The following is a 27,698-nucleotide window of genomic DNA, read 5'->3' as shown; positions in this document are numbered from 1 at the left end:
ACAGTCATTCTGCTACATTGTCTAACTGTGTTCACTTCTTGTAAATGAAGTAATGGTGAAGCTTAACAATTTATCAATTTGCCAGGGGATCCCCTGGAACCCCCTCAAGGACCCCTGGTGGTTTCCGGAACCCAACTCTCATTGGTGAGAAAAATATAGGCCTAATAAAGAAATAAAATATATAAGATGAAAATAAATTAGGTGAATAATGACTTGACTCCATGTGTTGCTCTTGTTATCCTGGTGTGTGGCTCCATCTAGTGGAGTCAAAGCTACATTGTCCAGGTTTACTCTGGTTTTCCTAGTAAGTCGCTGGCCAGTCTGAAGTGTCTTGAAACTGTTAAGTGGTCTATAATGTTTTTGTTTTTTTACCCAACATCCTTTTAGGCTTGACCTCTGACCCTGCCCTCTCAGTTTGGAATGAAACTCCTCAGGTCTTCTAGAAACTGTTTCCCAACCCAATCAATAATGATTTTTAATATATCAAAAGTAAATTACATTCATTTACATCAGTTAAATAAAAGGTTAAAAAATAATAAGGAATACAAGACGAGCATATTCTTGGCAATTCAGTGCTATTTGTGTGCGTGTGTGTGTGTGTGGTTTTGTTATCTATTCCACCTCCATGATGACAGCATGGCTTCTGTCCTGTTCTTCATCAGGCTGAGTTGCTGGAACACAAATAGAATAGAAAAGAATAAGACTAAACACAACAGAGAGGACAGAACAAAATAGAAATTCCACACACATACGTGCACAGCCACCCCCCACCCCACACACACACACACACACATACTACATGCACACCCACTCACCCCCACGTACACACACACACACACACACACACAAACCACAGACCCACACTGACCTATACACAATGTAAACATAATTGTGTTTATATATTTATTCCAGCATGTTAACTTAAAAGAGAAGACTTTTATTTTGAAGGTAGAACAACCTCACTTCCGGTGTTATTCCGATTTTCTCTGGCTGGTTTGAGTCAGAGAAGTATTTTACTTCACCGAGGCCCAGCTCATTAAAGTATCAGGATCGGGAAGAAGCTGCATTTGCCGATCTGAGCAGGAGTGCTGGGAGCTGGACCGGCACCGATCCGGATACTGCAGATCAGTGTTCAGTGTTCCCTCTGGTTCTCACCTCTCCTCCTGTCTCTGAATATGAGTCCCAGTAGGATGGTGGACAGCAGGTAAGGAGTTCCCACAACTACATGACACATCAGTCTGGAGACAGACAGGAGGGCAGCTGGAGGCGGAGCTGCTGGTGGAGAAGCTGAGGAGGGAAACACAGCTGGTGATGAATACTGGTTGTTAGTTTCAGGTTTACACACAATGCTGAAAACCTCCAAAGCAGCAGTCACACTGGATTTCTCTTTGCTCATCTCTCTCTTTGACCACAGAACCTGAATGGATAGAACGGTTCTTCCACTATTTGCCTTAGTAATTTGGCTAGTACAGTATACAATGGTGATTATGGAATTTTAAGTGTTAGTTGCTATGGTGACAAAACAAGTCAGGCATTAAAACTGTGAAGTCTGTCACACTGCACGAGAAATGAGCAGATGAGTCTGTTAGCAAACTGTCAGAACTCAACTGAAAGCTAACGTTAGCGACGAGGCTAACGTATCTTTATCACAGACTGTACTCTCTCTAGCTTTTCTAGTCAACATTAGCAAACCAGCTGGTAAGCATCACCAAACAGGTTCCTTTAACTTAATATAGCCGCTTAAATGATATAAACTAACGTAGTTTAACCTACCTTTAGTGGAGAAGAAAAGTTAGCATTCGCTAACGGACATCGCTGAAACAGATTAACTCAACTATAACACTTCCACTGCACAGATGTCAAAATTTTCCAGGAACATTGATTTGAATGGGAATGTTCTGTGGATGTGACATTATGCTTTGTGTCAGGTGGCATTTCAAACTTGTAGAAGAATAAGCTACCATGGTTTGAATAAACTAGCCTACACTTTGTGAGCAACCTCGCATCAATCTGTATTCACTGTTTAGTAACTCGTAGCTAACTATCAATCGACTCTGATTCTATGCTATATGGTTAGCAAGCTAACGTTAGCTGCACATTACAGCCGAATGTACCGTCTGTATAATAGAATTCATCCATGGTGGATTTTTTCCCTCAGATGTCAACACAACCAAACAAGTGTTTCTATTGGCCGGCTGTGTGAATTTGCATTTGTCCTTCGCGTGGTTTTCAGTTTATGTCAATGGGAAGCAAAACAAATTTCCACGTAGGCTCGTGACCGCACCTAAACTCCAAATTTGCCGATTCCGGTTTTAGTTTGACAAACATTTCTTGGAGGCGGAAATAATCTCATTGGTTTAGTTAAACCTCAGTGGGCGAAGAAACCACATCAGTCTGAAAATGAAGCAGTTTGTGCCAGTAGATTAAAGTCTGGGTCTCACCTCTCACAGCCAGCCAGCTCTCTGGTGATTCTCCAACACCAGAGATGCTGCACTTGTAGAAGCCTTCATCAGACTTGGAAACACTGTGGATGGTCATCTCTTCTGTAGAGCCGGTCCTGATGAAGAAGCCATCTCTATAGAAACCAGCTGGGAGGTTGGAGGGAATGTCGGTTGTACAGTTCAGAGTCACAGCATCTCCCTCCATCACAGGAAGGACAGGACTCTCCAGGATCACAGACCCAGCTGGACGGCAAAAGCAGTCGAATCAGAGGAGTCATGTTTGCATTTTGAGATGAGAACACTCAACTCAGCTCAATGAAAGGAGAAAAGGAGAAAACAGAACGTTTGGTTTCATGTTTCCTGTGATGGATTCTCTCACTCTGTGGCAGTTTATTTTTCATACTGGACAAGAATGAACGGCAGCAAAAGGCTTCTTCTGAAGGAGGAAAACGATGATATCTGCAACTATGCTGAGTGTGCAGAAACAGAGAGGAACACGGACCGGACTAACTTAAAAAAAAAACCACACTGGTATTCACTGGTTAATATGCCGAAGAAAGCAAATTTTGACTCTTTTGGCTTTCCATACTTTTCCATCAGGGCAAGCCATGCTAAAGATTTGATAAAACCATTTACAGTGGGGATTTTTGCCAGGAATTAAAAGTAATGGAATTTCAAAGCAGAAATACAACAAAATAAAGATTGTGTACACTTTTGGTATTTGATGTTAAAGGTCCCATATTCTTCAATGTCCAGTGTTTTATTTTGTGTCTTGAGGTCCATTCAAAGCTGTGTGTGTGGTGTCATGAACCAAAAACACTCTCAATCCATTTTTACACGTTCATTTTCCAGCATCTCTCTGAGCCTTACCAAGAACCTGCTGTTTCTGTTGCTGTATCTTTAAGGCTCATTAATATTAACGACCCCCTCTGTTCTGATTGGCTAACTGTTTCAAGAGTAAAACGTGAAACGCCGTGGCCTGGCGCCTACAGGTAGGGAAAACTCTAAAGTAATAAACAATGACAACCGCTCAACTGCTTTGAAAAAAACACTTTGTTAGTCTATTATTTCTTACAAAAATAATAATGAGCAAACCTTTGTGACGCCACAAAGTTACGGAAGTCCAAATGGCTCATTTAGAGGCTCGCTTTTCTAATATGGATTGTGTGGATTTAGTTGCCGATCGTGCGTTTTGATACTTTCACCATGTTTAGATAGACCATCCAACTCCTTTATCATCACAGAGGGAAGGGGAGTCCTGCTTTACACCATATGGGTCCTTTAAATGAGTGTACATTATGAGCCCATACCAGTAACAGTGATGTTGACAGCATGGCTGCACTCTCCTGACTCAGTCTCACACCAGTACAGTCCGCTGTCTTCTGGGTATAGGTCGCTGATGGTGCAGAAAGATCCGTTAAATCTTCCCCAACTGCATGAACAAGAGTCCTGCCTTCTGAAGGACGTGTTCCTCTTCACAGTGTTTCCTCCTGCAGAGCTCTCACAGCCGAGAGAGACACTACTGTATTTAAAGAACTGAGATCTGCCGGGGATGACTCGAATAGAAACTGGAGGAGAAAGTAAAAAAGTAGGTTTTGATGACAGGGTCGATGAGTTTAGCTAAACAACCCTAGCCATAAAGAAGAAAACAATTGGAATGCTGTCAATGTGACAGATTATCTTTCATTCCACCATCTCCTATGAGATCCAAGTGATGTAACTTCCTGTGAATCATCTCATTTATTGAGTGTTAGGATATTTTAAACAGACAGAATGGGCGATTAAATTAAAAAAGAAACAATCATACATTTTTCAACCAGAAGTTGCATAAATGGACCTTTTTCGTCTTTGGTTCCAGAGGAGGAAAGTGTATTCAGGCCTGACAAACACACAGAGGAGAGAGAAAAAGATCAATAAATATCGCTGTTTGGAATGTTCATTGATTTCTGTTTAGTTTCAGGAGCCGCTCGAGATCAGAAGCACTGAGAAATAAGAAATGTAAGAGAGAGAGAGAAAGAGAAAGGTTTACTCACAGAATATGAGACATAGCATTGTGATCTCCATCTTGTCTCGCTGCTCTTTGACTTGCACACCGTCTGCTCACCACTTCCTCTACTTTCACATCCTGACAGTCAGGAGGTGAAACCAAACCACCCTAACATGCGATGCACAGGGTGACCGGCAACAAAGACAGACAATAAAGAAAGCCACATGGTCAAAAGTTTATTCAAATATTTCCCAAACAAAAAGACAAGCTGCTCCTATGGGATGAAAGAGACGATGTTGAGGCAACTCATTGGGCAACGTTGCCCATTTGAGTTGCTCAGAATGTTGCACTGTCCTGACTTTATCTTCCAGCCTCTCAGAGTGAAACTGTAGGAAAAAAAATTATAAAACTTTCCACACAAGAAAAGAAGATTAAAAATGCCAAGATACTCGTTTGTTGTAATAAAGGCAGGGCAAGGTGATGATACAGAAATGGAAAAAGCCAGAAATCTCATTGAGTCTCATTGAGAATTGGGTAATTGGTATTTATCAAAAACCCTATCAACCCTGTAGATATATTATGGTCATTTTCTGCTCTGTGGGGAGTAAAAATCGCATTTATTGCCCCTTTAAGGACTAAAAAGTATTTTACTTCAACCAGAAGCACCTCAGCTCATTGGCAATTGGAAAAACAAACACAATTTAGTCAAGCAATCCGTTAGTAGGGATTTTAATGTCTCTGATAATCCTGGAGTGGCTGCTGTAGTAATGTCCAGCCGTGCCCCATACCCCAGCGGCTCCTCCAGAAGCCACTTCACAGAACTGGGCGGGACCGCTCTCAGCACATTCATCTGCCCCCACACTCTTAGCAGACCTCTGTAAAATGGTGGAACATCATTGAGTGACAGTGTTTTAGGATTAACAAAGAATAGGGAGAAACCTAGACCCAGTCCTCAGCAACCTGCCTCCATACAGTCCTACCTTGTGCATGCAGTAGTTTCTGGATCCACTGAAGTCTAAATACTGCTCTTCTACTGGCCAAATGTACCAACCCTTGGCCACCCTCCTCCCTTGGTAAGAACAAAACACTCTGTGGGACCTAGTGGTAACCTCCCCACAAAAAAATCAACCAGGATAACCTGGATCTTAGCTAACAGGCCAGCAGGTGGCTCTAGAACTGTTAGTCTGTGCCACAGTCCTGAGGCTATCGGGTTGTTCACAATAAGGGGGTTGGTAAGCCCGCCCACATATGTAAATGTAAGGTCAGCTGACAAGATTGCTTTTGCTATCTTGGTATGTGGCTCCATCTAGTGGAGTCAAAGTTCCACTGTCCTGATTTACTCTGGTTTTCCTAGCAAATCTCTGGTCAGTCTGATGTGTCTTGAAACTGTAAGTGGTCTATATATTTTTTTTTACCCAACAGCCTTTTAGACTTGACCTCTGACCCTGCTGCTCTGCTATTGGAGCTTCTGCTGTTCATGTCTGCGTTCACACTGCAGCTGAAAGCTTCCCCGATTCAGATTTTTTTCCCTCACATGTGACTCAGATCTGATAATCAGTATGAACAGCAAAAAGCTGCATGGAGTCACATTTTTTTCAATTGTCATACTGTCAACATTACTAAAATTGTCCATGCTGCTATACATAATACAATTAGTAATTTACAATAGGTGGTAAATCTTATTGTAAATTACGTTTTTTTTTGGTCAAATAATGTGAAGATATAGTATATTTTACATTGTATTTTATGTCACTGACTATTGTGAAATAAGTAATATTTGTTATGAAGGAGCACTGGGGTCTGGTCATATGATGTCATTAATGATAGACATCTGTTGTTATTTAAGGTCCAGGGTGGTCATTACAGAAACTTCTTAACTATGAAATCCTATCTTATCTCAGTTTAGGAGGATATTTAAGAGTTTTGCCATTTCAGAACAAGGTTTCCTAACTGCGTTTAGGATTTTGATCCTATCTTTACTCCAAATAGACATTTAGCTATTACAGAAGCATCATAATTTAAGAAAATCCTTACTTAAGAAAATCCTAATTTAGGACAGCACAGAGCCTTCTTCTTCCCTGATGAAGATTTGGTCAATGTATATAGGAAAATTAAAAAATAATAAAATTATAAGCCTGTCTCTTTTTTTCGTGGTTTACATTAATGCTTAGTGTCACCATAACAGCAATGTCAGTTTTAATAAACTATTTATTTTAATAAATAGTTAGGATTTCCTAAGTTAAGTTGAGATAGGACATGAGAGACAAGATAGGATATGACCATGAGTTCAGGACTTGCTTCTGTAATGCCAGATTTTGTCTTATCTTTGACATTTAGGATAGGACAAACACTTAGGATTTCTTTCTGTAATGAACTTTTATAGTCATGACACCCTGAAGAAGGCATACTGCTGAAACATGTTGATGATGCAAAATAAATATTTTCATATGGAGAGAAGTGTGCAACTTTGGTTTGCACATTTTTATGGGTGTGCGCTCTACTGCTGAACTACATGGACAATAAGTAAATCTAAAGCATCATTCACCTGAGACAGTTGTGGTAAATTTGGCGCCACGGCAGCTTGGCTGAGTGGCGTAAACCAAACAGAACGATAGAAAGAAAGACAAACAGACGACTTGATTGGTGTTTGGGGAGACTCCTCAGTTCAGTCAAAACTCAAAGGTTCATACTGTAACTGAATGTGTTGAAACAAATGGGAGAAACCTAGGTACAAGACAGATGCAACGCCTTTTGTTGTTTTTACTCTCTTTTCACATCACTGTCAGTTCATGTTGTATCATCATATTGTATGATTTACATCCTAGAATAGATATAAACAGTCATCCAATAAAATGACATGAGCAGCAATACAGAATTTTGACTCTGCACTTACCTTGATGTGAGCTCGCTTATATTTTGGCTTTTGGCATTTGTATGTTGCCTGTCTGCAATTTTTATTTTTGTTTTTGATGTGGATTTCTTGCTTCTTCTTTTTTTTTTTTATCACAAAGTGATTATTTAGTTAAAGAAAGGTTTAAAAAAAAAAAAAAAAGTCAGCCATTCAGTTTTAGGTTTCAAATTATCTTTATTTAACATGATCATATTTACAGTCACCAGCAAACAATACTTGACGACATCTAGATTACAGATACAAATGTTATTTTAAACAAATTGAACTAAAGAATATATTATAGTTGGAAATGGGATATTTGACAATATAAGGTAACCCTGCATCAGGCAAAGTCATCAAAAACTTAACTTCAAGTAATCAGATTACATTACTAACAAGTTGTTAAGTAGATAATACTCAGTATACTGTAATGGATTACATTCTGAAACCTTCCCAATTCCAATAAGGATATTGAAGACAGCGATGTGAAATACACATTTGAATTATCCACCATTATCCGTTTAATCTAAACAAATCAACCTGTCATTCCCACAAGGTCTCTTATCTGTCTCTTCATTATCAAAACATAAATAAATAAATCATAAATCAAAACATTTATATATATTTATATGTTTTGATTTATTTGACAGTGACAATGCACATTAATAAAAATTTCTACCTAGAATTAAAAGCGAATATTTTTCAGTAAAAAAAGACGACACACACACCCAGAGGACAAAAGACAACATATAGCAGAGTATCGGTGACAGGAAAACACATTTACTCAGCACACTAGAGCTGCAACGATTAATCGATTAATCGATTAGTTGTCAACTATTAAATTAATCGCCAACTATTTTGATAATTGATTAATCGGTTTGAGTAATTTTTTAAGAAAAATACGTAAAAATTCTCTGATTCCAGCTTCTTAAATGTGAATATTTTCTGGTTTCTTTACTCCTCTATGACAGTAAACTGAATATCTTTGGGTTGTGGACAAAACAAGACATTTGAGGACGTCATCTTGGGCTTTGGGAAACACTGATCGACAATTTTCACCATTTTCTGACATTTTATAGACCAAACAACTAATCGATTAATCGAGAAAATAATCAACAGATTAATCGACAATGGAAATAATTGTTAGTTGCAGCCCTACAGCACACAGACCTTGATTAGCAAGACACAAAAATTTTAAACAGTATCAGCAACAAGTTCAGGCCCCGGTGGTTGTCAAAAGGCATTCTGGGAAATGTAGGAAATCGCTAACTGAAGTACAAGTACACAAGGCAGGTTGAGGGAAAGTGGGTTCACCAAAAATCTAAATTACAACACTTCATCACAAAAGAACTCCTGAGATGTATTGAACATCACAGATTGATGATATATAACATTGCAAGAAATCGATTTTTCCTTTAAATGGTAGTTTGTTAGAAATAATCATGATATTAATTTATTCATATTATGGCAGCAACAAACAATTCCCTATAAATCTAAGTTATGCTTTACTCTGTTGCAAACCTTTTAACTTGGATTTGAAAGATAGATTTGATTCAGTCATGATTCCAAGGTGTTTGAAATCTGTCATAATCTGTAACTTTTCACTTGATACAAAGATATTTGGCTCTAAGGTGATTTTAGCTTTCTTTGTGAAAAACACCCTAAACGTTTTTGACACTTTTAAGTGTAGACAACACTGATTTAACCATGCAGTAACATGAGCCATGGCATTTGTGACCTTAGAGGCAGCTTGGTTTTTGGTACCATACAAATAAATTACGATGTCATCAGCATACATTTGTACTTTTACATCAGGGCGCAGTTGACACGTCTTCTGAGATCCTCATTTTCTTCCTGCAGTTTTTCCACTGTTTCCACAAGATGTTGGTTTTCCCTCAAAAGATCCTCCCTGCTTTTTTGTCCATCAAGAATATCTATTAAAAAAAAAAGTTTAATGTCAGATACTCTTATAATCCATGAGGATATAATTGCAAGTGTAATATATTTTTGTCTCTTTCTTCAAAAAAATATCAAAAAGGGCAAGGGAGCCACCAGTAATGCAAGAATATCAATATTTACTGGGTACCTGAAAACAAAAACAAAAGCATAAAATAATGAGATGGCTGTGAAAGGCTTCATGGATACAGACACACACGCACACAGTGGCTTCTAAATATTGATGTTCTTGCATTACTGGTGCCTTTTCTTTTTCCTCCTGAGCACCTTGCCTATTGTTTCCACGCTATAGCTCCATCTTTCACCATACATCTTTTCCAAATCTCTCCTCTCCTTCTCCCTCTCCCTCCCTCTATCTATCTATCTATCTATCTATCTATCTATCTATCTATCTATCTATCTATCCTCTATCCTGACTACTGATTATGTATATATACAGTACATATACAGTATATATGGATACTATTATTGTTTGCATTTATTTGCATTTTTGCACTGTCTCTAGTTTTTTATTATTTACATTATGTATTACCTTTATTTGTTTTATCTCTTCTCTTTGTTATCTTCTTGTACTTGTTTTTCCTTGGTACTGTTCTGCCAGTTGCTGCTGTGGCACCCGAATTTCCCCGAGGGGATTAATAAAGTGATATCTTATCTTATCTTTACCTGTCTTTTTCTTCTTGTGCATTTGTGCATGCTCAATCGTTATCTGTCCTTTTTTCTCTCTCTCTTCTGGTCCAATCTAAACACTCACACAGATACAAGGATACCGACAAACATATACAGTAAGCAAATAAAACAAAAAAAAAGAACACAAACAGTAACTACCCATGGGAATATCCACAGATACTGGCATCAGGTGACGTGTCGGTGCTGGAAAGCCAGAAAAGGAAGATGCGCTATATTAACCATAAGTTACAGTATGGAGTATTGCAGTAACAACACTGTCAAAAGCCAACTGTATCTGTGGTGGTATTTGTCATATACCTTAACCACTTACCACATGTGATGCACAGGACAGCAGCAATAATAAGTGCAAGTAACACCATGCCACATACTGCAACAATTCCAATAAGAAAAGGCTCAGAGTTTTTCATTAATATGATTTGCCCAGGGAAAATATCTGAAAGATACACACAAACTGATTAGAGAATGTTTTGCACAGGTTTTTGTTACATAATCTGCCTTTTCACCTCCACCAACAAAGTTTGGTAATCTTTTCATCCCTGTCTTGACCCAAAGATCAGTTGATTAGATTTTGGTGGTGATCTGAATCTGTGATTTCCACCATAAGGCGATTTTTGTTTCTCAGCCATAACCATTATGCTGTGTTCATGTGCTGATGGTAAAGTACAACATCCAGGACTTCCAAGCCTTTTATTCAAAAAATCTAATTCTGTAAGACAAATTGTAAACAAACGCAAACCATCACAGAAGCTGCAGCTTTGCAAGTTGGAGAACTGTTCAGCATTGGTGTTGTGTGAACACTGCAAAAGACTGATTGGCTTTTTTTGACTGACCCTGTCCCAGGGGCAAAAATCCAAGTTTTTTTAAGCTGTTGGCAACTGAATTAGGAAATTAAACTTTCCTCTATTGAAGACATACAAATCAATAAATCTCGACGAAGAAGCAGAACGAGAAGACGAAGAAGATGATAATCACAATGATATATTAGACGTGCCTGGAACATTTTTTTCTGTCTCCCTGGATTGGTTTATGTGCTGTTGTTGGACTGTACAGGTGTAGCTGTTGCTGGCCGCCTTCTGCACAGTGACTCTGCTGCGGACCGTGTAGCATCCATTCGAGTTGCTGTCTATCTCTTTGGAGTCGTAAGAGATGACGTTTCCCTCATCGTCCCTCCACTCCATCTGAGGCTCTGGGTACCAGTTCTTAGCTTCGCACTGCAGGACGATTCCGGTACCATTAGTGTTCACAATGGAGATTGTCGGCTCAGAAATGACACCTATGAGAGAAGAGAGAGAACCCAATTTAGAAAATTAAAATGTGTAATATGGAATTATTTGTCACGCTGATTGAACGCAGACCTAAAAAAATATGAATAGACACTCTGTGCGGACTTACCAACAACGAGCTTGATGACAGATCGGCTCCTCAATGAAGGCAAGTGGCATGTGTACTGCCCTTTGTCAGACAGTTGAAGCTGGCTTATTTTTAACGACACGTTGCCATTCTTCAGTTCTTGCAGGAACAAATTTGCCCTTTGCTTGAAGGACGGGTGGTCTTGGTCATACAACACCCGCCCGTCACGGAAAACATGGACGTAGCCGGGATTCAGGTCAGGTCTTGTCCATTCCACTGTCTTCTCAGCAAAGTTAACAGCGGGTTCCAGGCGACATGGCAGGATGACATCATGGCCAACTAATCCTACTATTGGCTCTGATGAACCAATCAACTGAGACTGACCTGGAAAGAGCACGTATGAATGTTATGAAACTATCAGAACATCTAATTCATACTGTCTACGATTTGTGATGAAAAACAAAATACACTCTTACCACCACTCCTGGCACCTTTCTAATGGGCATTTCAACAAAACTGTTTGTAAATGCCTGAAGTAAATATTAAACACTACATGCTGTGGGAAACACAGGGTAGCAGATAAGTGTACCTTAAAAAGTTACGTCGGAAGCACAAACTTCATCTGATATTCTCACAAAATGGAAACAAAACAAACTTGCAGAAAATCCTTTAAATATCCCCAATAATTGTTTTTGACTGAACTGAATTGAGAAGTATCTGAACAGAAAAATCCCCTTGAAGTTCTCAATCGTAAAACAGCAGTGTGTGCATATATACTTTTTAAGATAAAAGAAGATAAGATAGCACTTTATTAATCCCCTTGGGGAAATTCAGGGCTTCATTTAGAGGATTTAATCAAGTGCTACAGTCCAAAAAATACATTCGATTTTTTTATATTAGAAAAAAAGGGAGAAAAGATTTGGAAGATTTGAACGTTAAAGATGTAATAGAGAGACGAGAAAACTATGTACCTACCTCTGATGGCTAAAAGACAGTCCGTTAAGAAGAAGAGTTCAGACAGTCCAAAGGCCCCTCTCAAGGTCATCCTGTAAGTGGGTGGTAGGTGGGGGGCGTGTAACCGTCACCAATTCTAACTCTAAGCACATTTCTCAGTGTGAATGCACTCAGAAAAATCAGAGTCTGCATCTTCTAAGTCTGGTAAATGTATCGGCACAGCGCATCACGTGAAACTGACTGTCTCACTATCTTTCAGTGATTTTACAGATTATCAGACCTGTGTGTCCACATTACAGGCACAGTTAGCTGAGGGCGTGCTATCCGTGGAATGCTAACCACAGAACTGGGACAAGGTGACTGTTCACGTTCATTAACCCTCATCCTACCCACATATTTAACATACAAGGACTACCGACTGGGGTCCCTGGGGACTCCAAGAATAAACTACTGTAAGAAACAACCATCATAGCAAAATGTTAACTTATTTCTTCTCAAAACATTATTAGTTATGTAATTAATGTCATCTGAAAAAAAAAACAGAATAAAAACAGATTATTATTATTTTAGGAAAGTTACAGTTAATTAATTGATGTATTGTATTTGTGACTTTGAAGATCATCTTACCTTAGGAAGAGCAGTATTTAGGGTCGTCACAGAGCACATGAGGAAATCTGTGTCTGCTGCATCTGTGTCTGTCTCCTTCAAAATGACTGACAGAGGGCCCCTACCCCCCCTGATAGTGTGTGATACTTTAAATTAGGACCCATGGCAAACATGAACTCAATAAATAGTTCCATCTATTAAAACTGCATAGGCGGAATTGGGTGCTTTTGACTTGGGTCCCCCAGGACCCCAATACATTGGTATTTTTAAAAAGTATTAATTAAAACAAACAGAATGATAACAATGATATGAAGTCATTAGGAACAAATTGATTGACAAAGTCATGAAAAATTGGAATGATAGACTAAAGCACCTGTGAGATATGACAAAAAGTATACCTCTGGGGTCTGCGGGTACCCCAGTCAGTAGGATGAGGGTTAATATGTTAATGTGGCAACTATTTTTTGAAGTTTTAAAACGCTGAATAAATTAGAGATTTAAAACAAAACTAGGAAGTGAAACTTTCTTATACACAGAAAAATAAAGGTACTGAAAATGGTTCTTCGAAGGGAAGCCATAGAGGAACATTTCTGGTTCCACAAAAAACCTTTAATTCTTGAAAGATTCTTTGTGGAACTAGAAATGTTCTATGGCATCACTCCAAAGAACCATTTTAGGTTCCATTTCACGCCTTTATTTTTCTGTGTGCTGGCAGCTAGACTGTGGAATAGTCTGCCTAGTACATTTAAGTTAAAAAGCAGCAGGAATACTTTTAAAATGAATATTAAAAGATGATTGAGAGCTCACTGAGATGAGTTCATGATATTGTTTTGTATCGTTTCTATTGTTACTCTTATGTGTCCATAGTAAGAATATTTATTTATTTTGGATGGTAGCCTATTTTGAATGATTCTAATATTGTCTGCCAGTTTTGCTATGTGCTATTGTTTGTCCCTCCCTTCACATTGGCATGTGTGCACATGCACATGCTTACACGCATTCACACACATATACTGTATGTACATGCACATACACTCTCATGTACACACATATGTACATATGCTATAAGGAATTCCCCCATCGCCCACCATGGCATATATGGACAGTATGACATGAACGATGACTGACCAATGTGAGAGCAAAACATGAAAATTAATAACATTTTTCTTCTCTTCCCTTCTCAAGAAAGAACAAAAGAAAGAAAAGAGGCAGGAGTGTGAGAATACCAGAGAGCGGCTGTTCACATGCGAGAGGCAGCGGTGTGTGTGGGTGGGGGTGTGTGTGTGCATGTGTGTGTGTGTGTGTGTGTGTGTGTGTGTGTGTGTGTGTGGCATGATGTCCTACACAGCTTTAACCACAGTGAGAACCAGCTCTCTTCCTCTCTCGCTGGTTTCAGAAGTGTAAAAACTAGGTCAAAACCTAGTATATGGCTGGACCGTGTATGGGTGTGCCACGTGCCCCGGCCGACCAATGGTGTAACTGCATCACTCAGTCAGTCTGTCAGTCTGTCAGTCAGTGACAGACATTCGCGTTTATAGGGCTGGCCCCGCTGTTGCAGTCCAGCCAAAAAAAGTAAAGTCGGTTTTAGCAGCACTGCTAAAACTGACTTTATCCTCCATAATGTTAATATTTTGTATCTGAGAGGCTCCAGGAAGCCAATAACTCAGATAATATTAAATAAGGACTTTCACTTTAATGCCAGAAATCATTCAATCAGAGCAGGTATCACGGTTTTAAAATACTGGACGTCTGAACTCCTCAGTTCATCTAGAAACTTTCTGCTGTTTCTCAACCAAACCATCAACACAATGGGAATGTTAGATATTTTTTATTATATCAAAAGTAAATTACATTTATTTACATCACTTACAATAAAAGGTACACACATCATTTAAAAAAATGTAATATAGAATATGAAAATATGGAATAACAGTAAAAAGACATTTCTTTAATTACAAAACTGGATAAGAGCATCAGATACATTTCTAAAATGTAAATGTACAAGACAAGAATGTGTGTGTGTGTGTGTGTGTGTGTGTGTGTGTGTGGTTATGTTATCTATTCCATCTCCATGATGACAGCATGGCTTCTGTCCTGTTCTTCATCAGGCTGAGCTGCTGGAGAATAGAATAGAATAGAATAGAATAAGACTAAAGGCAACAGAGAGGACAGAACAAAATATACATACACACACACACACACACACACACACACACACACACACACACATACATGCACACCCAGCAGGCCTATACACAATGTAAACATAATTGTGTTTTTCCCCAAAAAATCCTGTTCACTCCATATGTTAATTTAAAGAGAAGACTTTTATTTTGAAGGCAGAATGACCTCACTTCCGGTGGTATTCTGATTTTCTCTGACTGGTTTGGGTCAGAAAAGTATTTCACTTACTACACCAAGGCCCAGCTCGTTAAAGTATCAGGAAGAAGCTGCATTTGCCGATCTGAGCAGGAGTGCTGGGAGCTGGACCGGCACCGATCCGGATACTCCAGATCAGTGTTCAGTGTTCCCTCTGGTTCTCACCTCTCCTCCTGTCTCTGAATATGAGTCCCAGTACGATGGTGGACAGCAGGTAAGGAGTTCCCACAACTAGATGACACATCAGTCTGGAGACAGGCAGGAGGGCAGCTGGAGGCGGAGCTGGTGCTGGTGATGAATACTGGTTGTTAGTTTCAGATTTACACACAATGCTGAAAACCTCCAAAGCAGCAGTCACACTGGAATTCACCCAACGATTTCGATGGATGAGGATGTGACCACAGAACCTGAATGGATAGAACCGTTCTTCCACTGTTTACTATAGTAATTTGGCTAGTACAGCATAAAATGGCGATTATGGAATTTTAAGTGTTAGTTGCTACGGTGACAACACAAGTCTGGGCATTAAGACTGTGAAGTCTGTCACACTGCATGAGAAATGAGCAGATGAGTCTTTTAGCAAACTGTCAGAACTCGACTGAAAGCTAACGTTAGCGACGAAGCTAACGTATCTTTATCACAGACTGTACTTCTCTCTCTAGCGCTTCTAGTCAACATTAGCATGTTAGCAAACCTAGCTGGTAAGCATCACCAAACAGGTTCCTTTAACTTAATATAGCCGCTTAAATGATATAAACGTAGCTTAACCTACCTTTAGTTCTAACAGCTAACGGATATCGACTGAAACAGATTAACTCAACTAGGCTATAACCACTTCCACTGTACAGATGTCAGAACTTTTGAGCTACTAAAACGACAGCTGGTAAAAGAGCTCCACCTAGTGGAGGCAGAGTGACGACTCAATTCAGCTGCAAAGCCAGTTTTCCGCTTTGGTTCTTTCTGCAAAACCTCTCATCTCACTGACTGTTAGCAAACAGGTTTATGTGGAACCTAGCCCAACAGTTCACATAAAAATGGCCGCCGGTCCCACCATCCAGGAATTTGAATGGGAATGTTCTGTGGATGTGACGTTATGCTTTGTGTCAGGCAGCAAACTTGTAGCAGACGAGATCTATAGGCCTAAATAGAAGAAGTTACCATGGTTTCAATAAACTAGCCTACACTTTGTGAGCAACCTCACATCAATCTGTATTCACTGTATAGTAGCTGGTTAAGCAGCTATCGATGGACTCTGATACTATTCTATGTGGTTAGCAAGCTAACATTAACTCACATTACAGCAGGAAAACCATGAATGTACCATCTGTATTATATAATTCATCCATGTTGGATTTTCCTCAGAGGTCAACACAACCGAACAAGTGTTTCTATTGGCCAGCTGCAGGTCAAAGTTCACAAAATTTGAACTCTGCATGAAGGCAAAATGCAAAATTAGCTACCGGAAGTGATTGTTTTTATTTGTCATGTGCTTGGTTTTCAATTTACATCAATGGGAAGCAAAGCAAATTTCCACGTAGGTTTGTGCTAATGTGACCACACCTTAACTCCAAATTTGCCGATTGGGGTTTTAATTTGACAAACATTTCTTAGAGACAGAAGTAATCTCATTAGTTGAGTTAAACCTCAGTGGGCGGAGCCAAAGAACCACATCAGTTTGAAAATGAAACAGTCTCACCTCTCACAGCCAGCCAGCTCTCTGGTGATTCTCCAACACCAGAGATGCTGCACTTGTAGAGTCCTTCATCAGACTTGGAAACACTGTGGATGGTCATCTCTCCTGTAGAGTCGGTCCTGATGAGGAAGCCATCTTTATAGAAATCAGCTGGGAGGTTGGAGGGAGTCTTGGTTGTACAGTTCAGAGTCACAGCATCTCCCTCCATCACATGAAGGACAGGACTCTCCAGGATCACAGACCCAGCTGAACGGAAAAAGCAGTTGAATCTTCACTAGATTTACTGAGCAACATAACAGTACAAGCAGAAGTTTGACAGCAAACCTATGGAAAAGGATTAGGGCCACATGTGAAAAATGTATTTGAATTCTGAGATTAATCTCAAAATTATGAGAATGAGAATGAAAATAAAGTCAGAATTCAGTGATATGCCCCACTCTATCTCTATGGGCAAAACAAAATATCTACATTTTCTGTGGTTGCTTTTTCTGTGTTCTGATCATCTATGTGAAATGTATATGGTGCAAATAATGTGTCTGTACCTTTTCACAGTTATCAAAGAACTGCATTATCATTAAAAAAAAAATTCTGGAAGTCACAAAATGCTAACAAGCTAGATGAGAACACTCAACTCAGCTCAATGAAATAAGGAGAAAACAGTGATGCGAATTGTGACTCTTGTGGCTTTCCGTACTTTTCCATCAGGGACATAACGCAGGGAGGGATCAATCCAAACTGTAAATTAATTGGAGATCAGTCAGGGAGAGAAAGGCAGTATTATTAGACGAGGGGGCTTAGGGGCCCCCCTCGTTCCCACCAACAAAATCTGTGATGGTTTTGTTGGTGGGAACTTTTTCCAGGAAGTAAAAGTAATAGGATTTCAAAGTAAAATACACTAAAATAAAAATTGTGTACACTTTTGGCATTTATTGTTAAATGAGTGTATATTATGACATGGAAAATTAGCTAACAAGGTGAAAAAAAAAACATTTTTCATTTCATTGTGACTTTAAACAGCACATGACAAACAGTCCATACCAGTAACAGTGATGTTGACAGCATGGCTGTGCTCTCCTGGCTCAGTCTCACACCAGTACAGTCCGCTGTCTTGTGGGTATAAGTCAAATATGGTGCAGAAAGATCCGTTAAATCTTCCCCAACCGTATGCACAAGACTCCGGTGCTCTGCCGGACCTGTTCCTCTTCACAGTGTTTCCTCCTGCAGAGCTCTCACAGCCGAGAGAGACCAGATCGTATTTAAAGAACTGAGATCTGCCGGGGATGACTCGAATAGAAACTGGAGGAGAAAGACAGAAGAAACAGTCTCAGAGAGATCTAAACCAGAACCACCACCACAGTCCACCCCACATCCAATCTAAGTGAATGATATCTCTAGAGCTCACCGCCTTCTTCTTCTTTGGTTCCAGAGGAGGAAAGTGTATTCAGGCCTGACAAACACACAGAGGAGAGAGAAAAAGATAAAGAAATATCACTGTTTGGGAAGTTAATTGATTTCTGTTGAGTTTCAGGAGCCACTGGAGATCAGAAGCACTGAGAAATAAGAAACGTAAGAGAGAGAAAGAGAAAGGTTTACTCACAGAATATGAGACATAGCATTGTGATCTCCATCTTGTCTCGCTGCTCTTTGACTTGCACACGGTCTGCTCACCACTTCCTCTACTTTCACATTCTGACAGTTTCTGGTGAAACCAAACCACCATCAACAACCATGTGATGCACAGGGTGACCGGCAACAAAGACAGACAATAAAGAAAGCCACATGTCAAAAGTTTATTCAAATATTTCCCCCAAAAAACAAGATGAAACTGTAGATTTTTTTATACAACTTTCCACACCAGGAAATGGCAATGGAACTAATTAAAAATGCCAAGATACTCCTTAATAAAGGCGGAACAAGGTGATGATATAGAAATGGAAAAAGTGAGTTTTGAAAGCCAGAAATCTCATTGACTCTCATCGAGAATCACTGAGTCACTGGTATTAATCAATAACCCTATCAACCCTGCAGATATATTATGGTCTTTTTCTGCTCTGTGGGGAGTAAAAATCAGATTTATTGCCCCTTTAAGAACAAAAAAGTATTTTTACTTCGACCGGCAGCACTTCATCTTATTGGCAATTGGAAAAACAAACACAATTTAGTCAATCAGTCCACTAGTAGGAGCCCTTGAGTGAATGTGTGTGTGTGTGTGTGTGTGTGTGTGTGTGTGTGTGTGTGTGTGTGTGTGTGTGTGTGTGTGTGTGTGTTTGCGTCTAGGTGATTGTGTTGGCACGCACATGTGGGTGTGTGTGTGTGTGAGTGCCTGGCATGCTTGGCGTGCTTGATGACATGATGGCGAGCATCAAAAAAAGTCAGATGCCAAAACACATTCCTAGATTACTGTGATCCTCCTGTCTTTGACTTGCATGCTTTTATTTTCTTCCTTGCCCATTTTTTAGAGTCAGTTTGTTCTTTTCTTTCTATATTCCTGTCATGACTTCAATTCGGCACTTGGGGGAGACAGCGACAAATAATCTGCTGTGAACCCCAACTCATGCTCTGTCCATGGTGCTGCTGACCCCTCTCTCTCTCTCCATCTCTCTCTTTCTCTCTCTCCATCCCTCTCCCTCTCTCTCTCTCTTTCTCTCTCTCTCTCTCCCTCTCCCTCTCTCTCTCTCTCTCTCTCTCTCTCCCTTTCTCTATTTATTGCTCATTGATTATTTTTATACATTGATTTTACACGATCATAGGTTTGTCCCATATGCCACTTTAAATGAATTGTATAGTAGTCCCTCATGCCAAATAGAGTCAAATGCTTGTACACAACGTGTACATTTTGACATTTATTTTGGTTAACATGGTTGCCTATTAAAGTTGTAAGAGTGTGGAGGCGGTCTGTGGTTCGACAATTTGGCAAAAACCCAATTTGACTTTCATGGATTATGTTATGTTCACTTAAGAAACTGACTATTCTTGAGTTGATTAAAAAACTTTTCCCACTACTTACAATTTTGGGGGTCACATTTATCTCCATTTATAGGAGTAATGATTCCTCTATTCCAAGTCTCAGGAAAATCTGATTTACTCCATGTTTCTGTTAAAATTATTATGTCCGATCTACTTACACTATTTACCATGTGTTATTTGCTATTTACAACTACGTATGTTCCAAGAGCTTATCTGGAATGAGCACATTCAATGATTTCAACTTATGATACAGAGAGTAAGACAGCTATACATAAACAATTCAAGGGTAACCTATTCACAGAGATTTGATATATACGCACAATCTTTTCAACATCGCTGTCGGTTCATATTGGTATCAGATATGTGTTGCATCCTAGAATAGATATGAACAGTCATCCAAAAATATCAGATATAAGCAGCAATACAGAATTGAAGGTGAAGGCCTGTAGTGTGAACGCAGCTTTAAGAATAAAGCCATATCTTGAATTTTGACTCTGCTTTTAGCTTTGATGTGATCTCGCTTATATCTTTTTGCTTTTCTGCATTTCTATGTTGCTTGTCTGCAATTTTGTTTTGTTCTTAATGCAGATTTCTTGTTTTTTTTTTTTTTTCATCTCAACGGGCTTGCTTAGCCAAAGAAAGGTTAAAAAATGTGAAAACATGCACAACAGTACGATTGTGAACAGAACAGTGCATTTTTTTTTGCATTGACCACTGCAAGGACAGACAGTGAATTTTACTGTAAGTTTCAAAAGCTCTTTATTGAACACAAATTTATTTACAGTCAGCAGGATGAGGGGAGGGAAGATTACGTGCGGCAGGTTCACAGATTTTTACACAGAAACATGTTTGAGGGGAAAAATGTTTTTTTGATGTCTAGATTACAGATACAAACATTATTTTAAACAAGAAGAATATTCTCACTCAGGACAGCAACTCCCAAAGATAGACTGCAACATATTTACTCCCTCTTTAGGGTTAAAAACTGACGCGTTTTAACATGTTTGTCTTTGTCAAAGTTTGTTGACTCCTTTTTTTTCTTTCTTTTTGATGATGAATAATCACAAACAGTTGCGCCTGTTAACCTGGAACGTCAAGTGCAGATATACATAACATACCACAAAAATGAAAAAATATAAAATATACATCACATGGTCATGGTCAAACATACAGTACACGCACAAGACAATTCGGTATACGTAGAACACTTTAATATATATCGCACTCAATGTGATGTATTACGAAAATTATTTTAAACAAATTACAATAATTGATATCAAATTATAGGTTACTGAACTCACAATATAACTTAATCCTGTTTATATTTTGGAGGCAAAGTCATCAAAAATGAAGTGAAAGTAATCAGATTACATTGTTTTCAGAATGTAATGGATTACATTCTGAAAACTTCCCTGTCCTGATAACGATATTGAAGACAGCGATGTGAAATATAAATGTGAATAATCCTCCATTACCACGACAGCGTCAAGATGCTGTCCCCCGGTTCACCTACACTGTCTCTGCTGTGGACAGTGTGGCACCGGGCAACATTTTGAGCAACTCTAATGGGCAACATTGCCCGAGAAACTGCTTCAGCATGGTTGCTTTAATCTCTTTGTCTTGGTTTGGTTTCACCTCCTGACTGTCAGACTGTGACAGTAGGAAGTGGTGAGCAGACAGACAGAGAGCAGCGAGGCAAGATGGAGATCAACATGTTATGTCTGATAATCTGTGAGTAAACCTCTCCCTCTCTCTCTTTCTCTCTCTCTGTCTCTTTCTCTCTCTTTGTCTGTCTTTCTATCTGTCTCTCTCTCTTTCTTTCTCTCTCTCTCTGTCTCTTTGTCTGTCTTCCTCTCTGTCTCTTTCTCTCTGTCTCTCTCTCTCTGTCTCTCCCTCTCTCGCTCTCTCTCTCTCTCTCCCTCTCTCTCTTTCTCTCTCTCTGTCTCTTTCTCTCTCTTTGTCTGTCTTTCTCTCTGTCTCTCTCTCTCTCCCTTTCATTCTCCCTCTCTCTCTCTCTCTTAAGCCTTTTGTTATATTATCTCTTTTGACATTTGGATGGGCGAGCGAGCATGTGTTGCTCTGTAAACCTCTCTCCCTCTTCTCCCTCTCTCTCCTCTCTCTCTCTTTCTCTTTCTTTTTCTCTCTGTCTCTTTCTCTCTCTTTGTCTTTCTCTGTCTCTCTCTCTCTCTCTCTCTCGCCCCCCCCCCCCCCCCTCTCTCTCTCTCTCTCTCTCTCGCTCCCCCCCCCCCCCTCTCTCTCTCTCTCTCCCTCTCTCTCATATTTCAGTAGAGTGCCTCTGATCTCCAGTGGCTTTTGAAGCTCAAGAGAAATTGATTAACATGCGATATTTATTTGTCATTTTCTGTCTCCTCTGTGTGTTTGTCAGACCTGAATACACTTACATCCTCTGGAACCAAAGAAGAAGGTGAGTACTAAATAATAACAATAACAATAATAATGATAATAACTTTATAAAGCGCTTTTCGAAACAGAGTCACAAAGTGCTTTACAGAGGAAATTATAAAACAGGTGCAATGATTAAGAAGGGAAGTAAAAGAGTAAAATAAATAAAAACAGACATTCAAAAAGCATACAAGCCAAATGAGAAGAGGAAAAGTAAGTAGATCTCATTCACTTTTTTTTGGCATTTTAGTAAAACATGAATAGATTTCCAGGGATTATGGTTGGTGTTCTGGTTTAAAGGGTCTATGTGTAATTTCTGGTCCAGTGCTGGCCTCTGTGGTTCAGCGTTGTCACGGCAACAACACTCTGCCCTCCGCAGAGTGACACCATCATCAGCATGGTGGGCAGGCTGGACTGTTTCACAACCAACAACAACCGACCTTCTGTCAGTTTTTGTACAAGGGATTTTGTACGATTCTGCTGTCTGTGGATTTCTGGAACCTATGGAAGGTGAGGAGTCGTATATAAATGTGCCGGTCCGTTAAAAATCCGAGCTGTTTGGAGGATTATATACACGCCGAATTCACCAGAACACCCTACAGATTAGTAATAAAGTCTCCCATTATATTTTCAGATGTGTTTTTTGCTGATAAGCTACCATTCGAGAACCTCTGCTGACATTTACTAGTCGTACATTTAACCCGTAAATCTCTCTCAGACTGTTTCCTCTGTCTTCCTCCTCCTCCAGTTTCTATTCGAGTCATCCCCAGCAGATCTCAGTTCTTTAAATACGATCCGGTGTCCCTCGGCTGTGAGAGCTCTGCAGGAGGAAGCACTGTGAAGAGGAACACGGCCAGCAGAGCGCCGGAGTCCTGTCCGTACGGCTGGGGAAGGCTTACCGGATCTTTCTGCACCATCGGCGACCCGGACCCAGAAGACAGCGGACTGTACTGGTGTGAGACCGAGTCAGGACAGCACAGCCACGCTGTCAACATCACTTTTGCTGGTATGGGCTGTTTGTCATGTGTCATTTTAAAGACCCCGTGAAACGACATCTTTACTTCCTTGATTTGATGTATTTCCTGTTGAAACAGGATCATTCAAAAGTCTAAACCAATGGGAGATCAGTTAGGGAGAGAAAGGCAGTTTGATTTGATGATAGGGGCAGAGGGGCGGGACTGTTGCATACATTTCGGTATGGTATGGTTTCCAGAAAGTATGTAATTGGATTTGTCATATAAAAACAGAATTTATTTATTTTTTTGGGCAAATATACACTGTTTCACAGGAAGTGAAAGTAATGGGAGTTAATTTCTTGGGGACTTTACAAAGTCCCCAAGAAAGAGGTAATTTTTTTCACCTTTTGAGCTAATTTTCCATGTCATATCATACACCTATTTAACAATAAATGCATTGAAATACATATAATACATTGAAATCCCATTACTTTTACTTCCCTGCAAAACAGTGTATCTTTAAAGAGAAACTAAACCCCAAACCCAAATCTGTGTAAAGTCTGACATCTACTGGTTAAAAGCATGCTACTGAAATGGCCATCTGCTATTGGCTGATGTTTGGTGCCAGGTGATGTCACCTTCTATAGAGTACAACAGGTGGTGACATCACCATATCATAAAATATCACCTTTGAGGAACATTTAATAGTAATAATAATAGTAATAGTACATTGTGATTGAATGTATTTGATTTGTTGAACTGTCTTTCATTTGATTCATAATGTTTTGATTTATAACATTCAGCGAGTCGAGACAAACTCTCTTAGTGGAATTTGGAAGTGGAATTTCATGGAATTTAATTGAATTCAGTTCAGTTCACATTCTGTTCATTCACATTCACACTCCAACACTGTAGATCTCTAATGGCTTGTTTCTGTCTCTAAAGATTCGCTCTGTTCTTCAGGCTCTTTCCAAAAAACAAAGATTTGCCATCTTGTATTTAAACTTCCCGCTCTGACAGTTAGGCTGACTCGTTGCCATAACAACAAAGTTCTTAACTCAAGATTAGCCAGGGGGAAAGTGGCTAATTTTCCTATACCTCAAAATAAGTCAGACGTAAAATAAGTCAGTCTTAACGTAAATTAAGTAATCAGCCTAATCCAACCTGAGATACCAGTCTAAGCTTTAGACTAGTCTTAAACTAGCTTTATGCAGCTAGCCCCAGGAATTGAATTGGAATTTACCATCAATTCTCAATTCAGTTCATGAATGGCATTGTTGAGGAAGAAATGGAAAAGTACCTCTACTAAGTAACATTCATATATGCTCGCTTAATATGTGACCTTTGACCCATATTTACACCGTAAGTACCTAAAACTCAAGAATACTGAATCTGCTTCATTATAAGATTAAACTCTACAGTAACATCGTGTAACTGAACTGTGATCATGGACTGTTCCAATGCCCAAATCTCACAGAAAACACAAGAAGAAGGTTCTCACCTCTTATTACGCTCTCTTATTATCTCCTTAAAGTGCTACAACTATAATTATCATATCATCATATCAACCAATTATCATTGGTTGTTCAGTCTTGTTCATATGACCTTATACCTTTTGACTAATAGCTTTATTATATTCTATATAATGGTGAAAAGTAGGGTACTAAACTGGCCATCTGCTATTGGCTAATCTTTGGTACCGTAGTTTTCACCATTAGATGTCAGGCTTCACCACAGATTTGGGTTTGGGGTTCAGTTACTCTTTAACCAGCTACTAAACAAAGAATAAAGATTGCTTTTATTGTAGAAACCATGGTATAGCTTCTTCTAGCGATCTCCTCTGCTACAAGTTTGAAATGCCGCCGAACGCAAAACGTCATCATCGGGTGAATTCAGGTGCGACCGGGCCTTTGGAGGTTTTTGATTTGACAGCAGCATCGTGCGTAAATCTGTACAACCAGTGTTCATCACCAGCTGTGTCTCTCTCCTCAGCTCCTCCTCCAACAGCTCCGCCTCCAGCTGCCCTCCTGTCTGTCTCCAGACTGATGTGTCATGTAGTTGTGGGAACTCCTTACCTGCTGTCCACCATTGTACTGGGACTCATATACAGAGACAGGAGGAGAGGTGAGAACCAGAGGGAACACTGATAGTATCTGGAGTTAAGAGGAAATTATACTTCTGCGTCTATACGCCATGAGCTGAGGAGGGCTGCAAATATATTGATTTATACGATACTTCCTCCCCAAATTATAAAGACTGCCAGATAATGATAATAAAAAAAAATAACTTTATTTATATAGCGCCTTTAAAAACAGAGTTTACAAAGTGCTTTGACAGTAGGGCTGGGCAATATATTGATATTATATCGATATCGTGATATGAGACTAGATATTGTCTTAGATTTTGGAAATCGTAATATGGTGATATGGCATAAGTGTCTTTTCCTGGTTTTAAAGGCTGCATTACAGTAAAGTGATGTCATTTTCTGAACTTACCAGACTGTTCTAGCTGTTCTATTATTTGCCTTTACCCACTTAGTCATTATATCCACATTACTAATGATTATTTATCAAAAATCTCATTGTGTAAATATTTTGTGAAAGCACCAATAGTCATCCCTACAATATTGTCACAATATCGATGTCGAGGTATTTGGTCAAAAATATTGTGATATTTGATTTTGTCCATATCGCCCAGCCCTATTTGACAGTTAAAATAAAAGCAGAATACTCAAAATTTGAATTTAGAAAGCAATGGAACAATAATAAACAGGGTTTAAATTCAGATAGGACAACAATTCAAGTAAATAGTCGGGTAACTGTAAGATGAAAACCAAAATAAACAGTAAGGGTAAAATAAAATGAAAGTTAAAGATAAAAATGAAGATAAAAAGGCAATAAAAAGACGATAAAAAGATGTCACTGAATTCACGGTGAGAAATATCCCAGAACGTGAGCTTCAGAGAACGTAAACACTACTACTTCTTCTGTTATTACTTCCGTGTTAACAAAGCACCACACTGCCGTCTAGTGTTTCGGTGGAGTACTGCACAGTCACCGAGGAAGAACCAGAAATGCTCGCACCGCCGAAGGCATCTACGCCGTTGCTAGTATACTTTTCCCTTAAAGCAATATTCCACTTAGTTTTAACATGGGGGTTATTCATCTCTTGACCGCCATGAAAACCAGAATATAAACTAATCACCAAGATCAGATGCAGCCGGACGAGTTTGTAGCGTTTGATTGAGGTGAAAATATCCTGAAAACTGACATTTAACACGTTGGTGAACAGATTCAACAACCGATCCTGCTGTCAAGACAATAAAGCCAGAGGTGAGGACTCGAGTCAGACTCAAGTCACAGTTTTAATTGCTTGAGACTTGACTTGATGCATGAAGAGAAGACTTGAGACTTGACTTGGGTTCTGGTGACTTGGGACTTGACTCTGACTTGTACTCTGATGACTTGAAAAGGTTTCTAAAGTCTTGACTTGAGATCTTGTGTTTGTGTAAATGACTCAGATTGAAAGTGATGAGATTTGTTCCAGCAGACGACTGAATTTAAATTCTGTTTTCTGAATTTGTATGGAATGATTGAATTTATTGAAGTTGAAACTGATTATAGAAATCAAACTCATGATGCTCTTACCAAGTTTTTATCCTATTAAAACCATATTGCATTGAAAAGTCCTAGATATTTAGTTTTCTTTAAGATATTAAATTGATACTGGACTCTTGATTTGTTCTGACTTGACTTGCTGTTCTACATTTAGACTTGAGATGGACATTAATGACATGGACTTGACTTGGACTTGACTTGGTAATCTACGTTTAGACTTGGGACTTGACTTGAGACTTGTGCCTCAAGACTTGACTAGACTGACTTGGGACTCGAGTGAAGTCGACTTGGTCACGCCTCTGAAGCAGTAACTGGTTGGTAGTCATTTTGAATTTCTATTCTTTGTTTACACTAAAATTAGTATTTAGAAATAAAAGTAGATCCAGTCTTCCAAACAAGAACTATCTCTCCTACATGGTATCCCTCCACTGTGTTCTCTTCTATCAGTAAAAATGCTGTTTGGTGAGATTCTGTTCTGAAGCGTCGGACCAACAGTCAGCTGGAAATCACAGCAGCAGGATCTGATGCTGAATCTGTTCACCAACGTGTTCAATGTCAGTTTCCATTCAAATGAATGGGAAGTAAAAATCTGAATGCTACAAATTGGTCCAGCTGCATCTGACCCTGGTGAGTGAAATTTGTCACAAGCGCTCTTGGGAAAAAAATAACCATTGACACATTGTGTATAGGTCAGTGTGTGTGTGTGTGTGTGTGTGTGTGCAGTGTGTTCTGTCCTCCTCTGTTGTGTTGTGTTCAGTCTTACTCTATTCTATTAGTTTCTATTGTTATTTTATTCAGTTCTTATTTTT

The 27,698-nt window shown here is 39.3% G+C and overlaps 3 protein-coding genes and 1 long non-coding RNA gene across 5 annotated transcripts; 1 reads left to right on the top strand and 3 right to left on the bottom strand.

Annotated features, from left to right (window-relative positions):
• Positions 1–561: 561 nt before the first annotated feature.
• LOC139666420 (Fc receptor-like protein 1) lies at positions 562–5,429 on the bottom strand. Of its 2 annotated transcripts, none has more exons than XM_071545627.1 (7): positions 5,409–5,429; positions 4,475–4,596; positions 4,249–4,320; positions 3,752–4,009; positions 2,442–2,684; positions 1,156–1,287; positions 562–671 (listed from the first exon to the last, which is right to left on the bottom strand). In XM_071545627.1, the coding sequence occupies exons 2-7, from the start codon at positions 4,503–4,505 to the stop codon at positions 613–615; spliced, it is 795 nt and encodes a 264-aa protein (XP_071401728.1). In that variant the 5' UTR covers positions 4,506–4,596; positions 5,409–5,429; the 3' UTR covers positions 562–612. The 2 variants fall into 2 exon arrangements, with proteins under 2 accessions (XP_071401728.1, XP_071401729.1); XM_071545628.1 differs by having other exon boundaries at positions 4,279–4,320.
• Positions 5,430–7,565: 2,136 nt separating this feature from the next.
• Positions 7,566–12,511, bottom strand: LOC139666418 (putative selection and upkeep of intraepithelial T-cells protein 1 homolog). Its single transcript, XM_071545623.1, has 6 exons — positions 12,290–12,511; positions 11,357–11,698; positions 10,956–11,237; positions 10,275–10,397; positions 10,103–10,147; positions 7,566–9,252 (listed from the first exon to the last, which is right to left on the bottom strand). Exons 1-6 carry the CDS (start codon positions 12,357–12,359, stop codon positions 9,125–9,127), a joined length of 990 nt encoding a protein of 329 aa, XP_071401724.1. The 5' UTR covers positions 12,360–12,511; the 3' UTR covers positions 7,566–9,124.
• A 2,319-nt stretch (positions 12,512–14,830) lies between these two features.
• On the bottom strand, positions 14,831–18,625 carry LOC139666423 (low affinity immunoglobulin gamma Fc region receptor II-a-like). Its single transcript, XM_071545630.1, has 6 exons — positions 18,544–18,625; positions 18,349–18,393; positions 17,985–18,242; positions 16,950–17,192; positions 15,419–15,541; positions 14,831–14,991 (listed from the first exon to the last, which is right to left on the bottom strand). Exons 1-6 carry the CDS (start codon positions 18,572–18,574, stop codon positions 14,933–14,935), a joined length of 759 nt encoding a protein of 252 aa, XP_071401731.1. The 5' UTR covers positions 18,575–18,625; the 3' UTR covers positions 14,831–14,932.
• A 2,960-nt stretch (positions 18,626–21,585) lies between these two features.
• Positions 21,586–23,147, top strand: LOC139666426 (uncharacterized). Its single transcript, XR_011696910.1, has 3 exons — positions 21,586–21,644; positions 22,300–22,338; positions 23,065–23,147. It is a non-coding gene; the product is annotated as an uncharacterized lncRNA (long non-coding RNA).
• Positions 23,148–27,698: the final 4,551 nt, after the last annotated feature.

This window comes from Centroberyx affinis, unplaced genomic scaffold, assembly GCF_046629955.1.
Source record: "Centroberyx affinis isolate AG114_WGS23_722 - 3 ecotype Tasmania unplaced genomic scaffold, CSIRO-AGI_Caff_v1 ptg004997l_1, whole genome shotgun sequence".
Classification (NCBI taxonomy): Eukaryota; Metazoa; Chordata; class Actinopteri; order Beryciformes; family Berycidae; genus Centroberyx; species Centroberyx affinis.
This window is presented reverse-complemented; position numbering and strand designations above follow the sequence as displayed.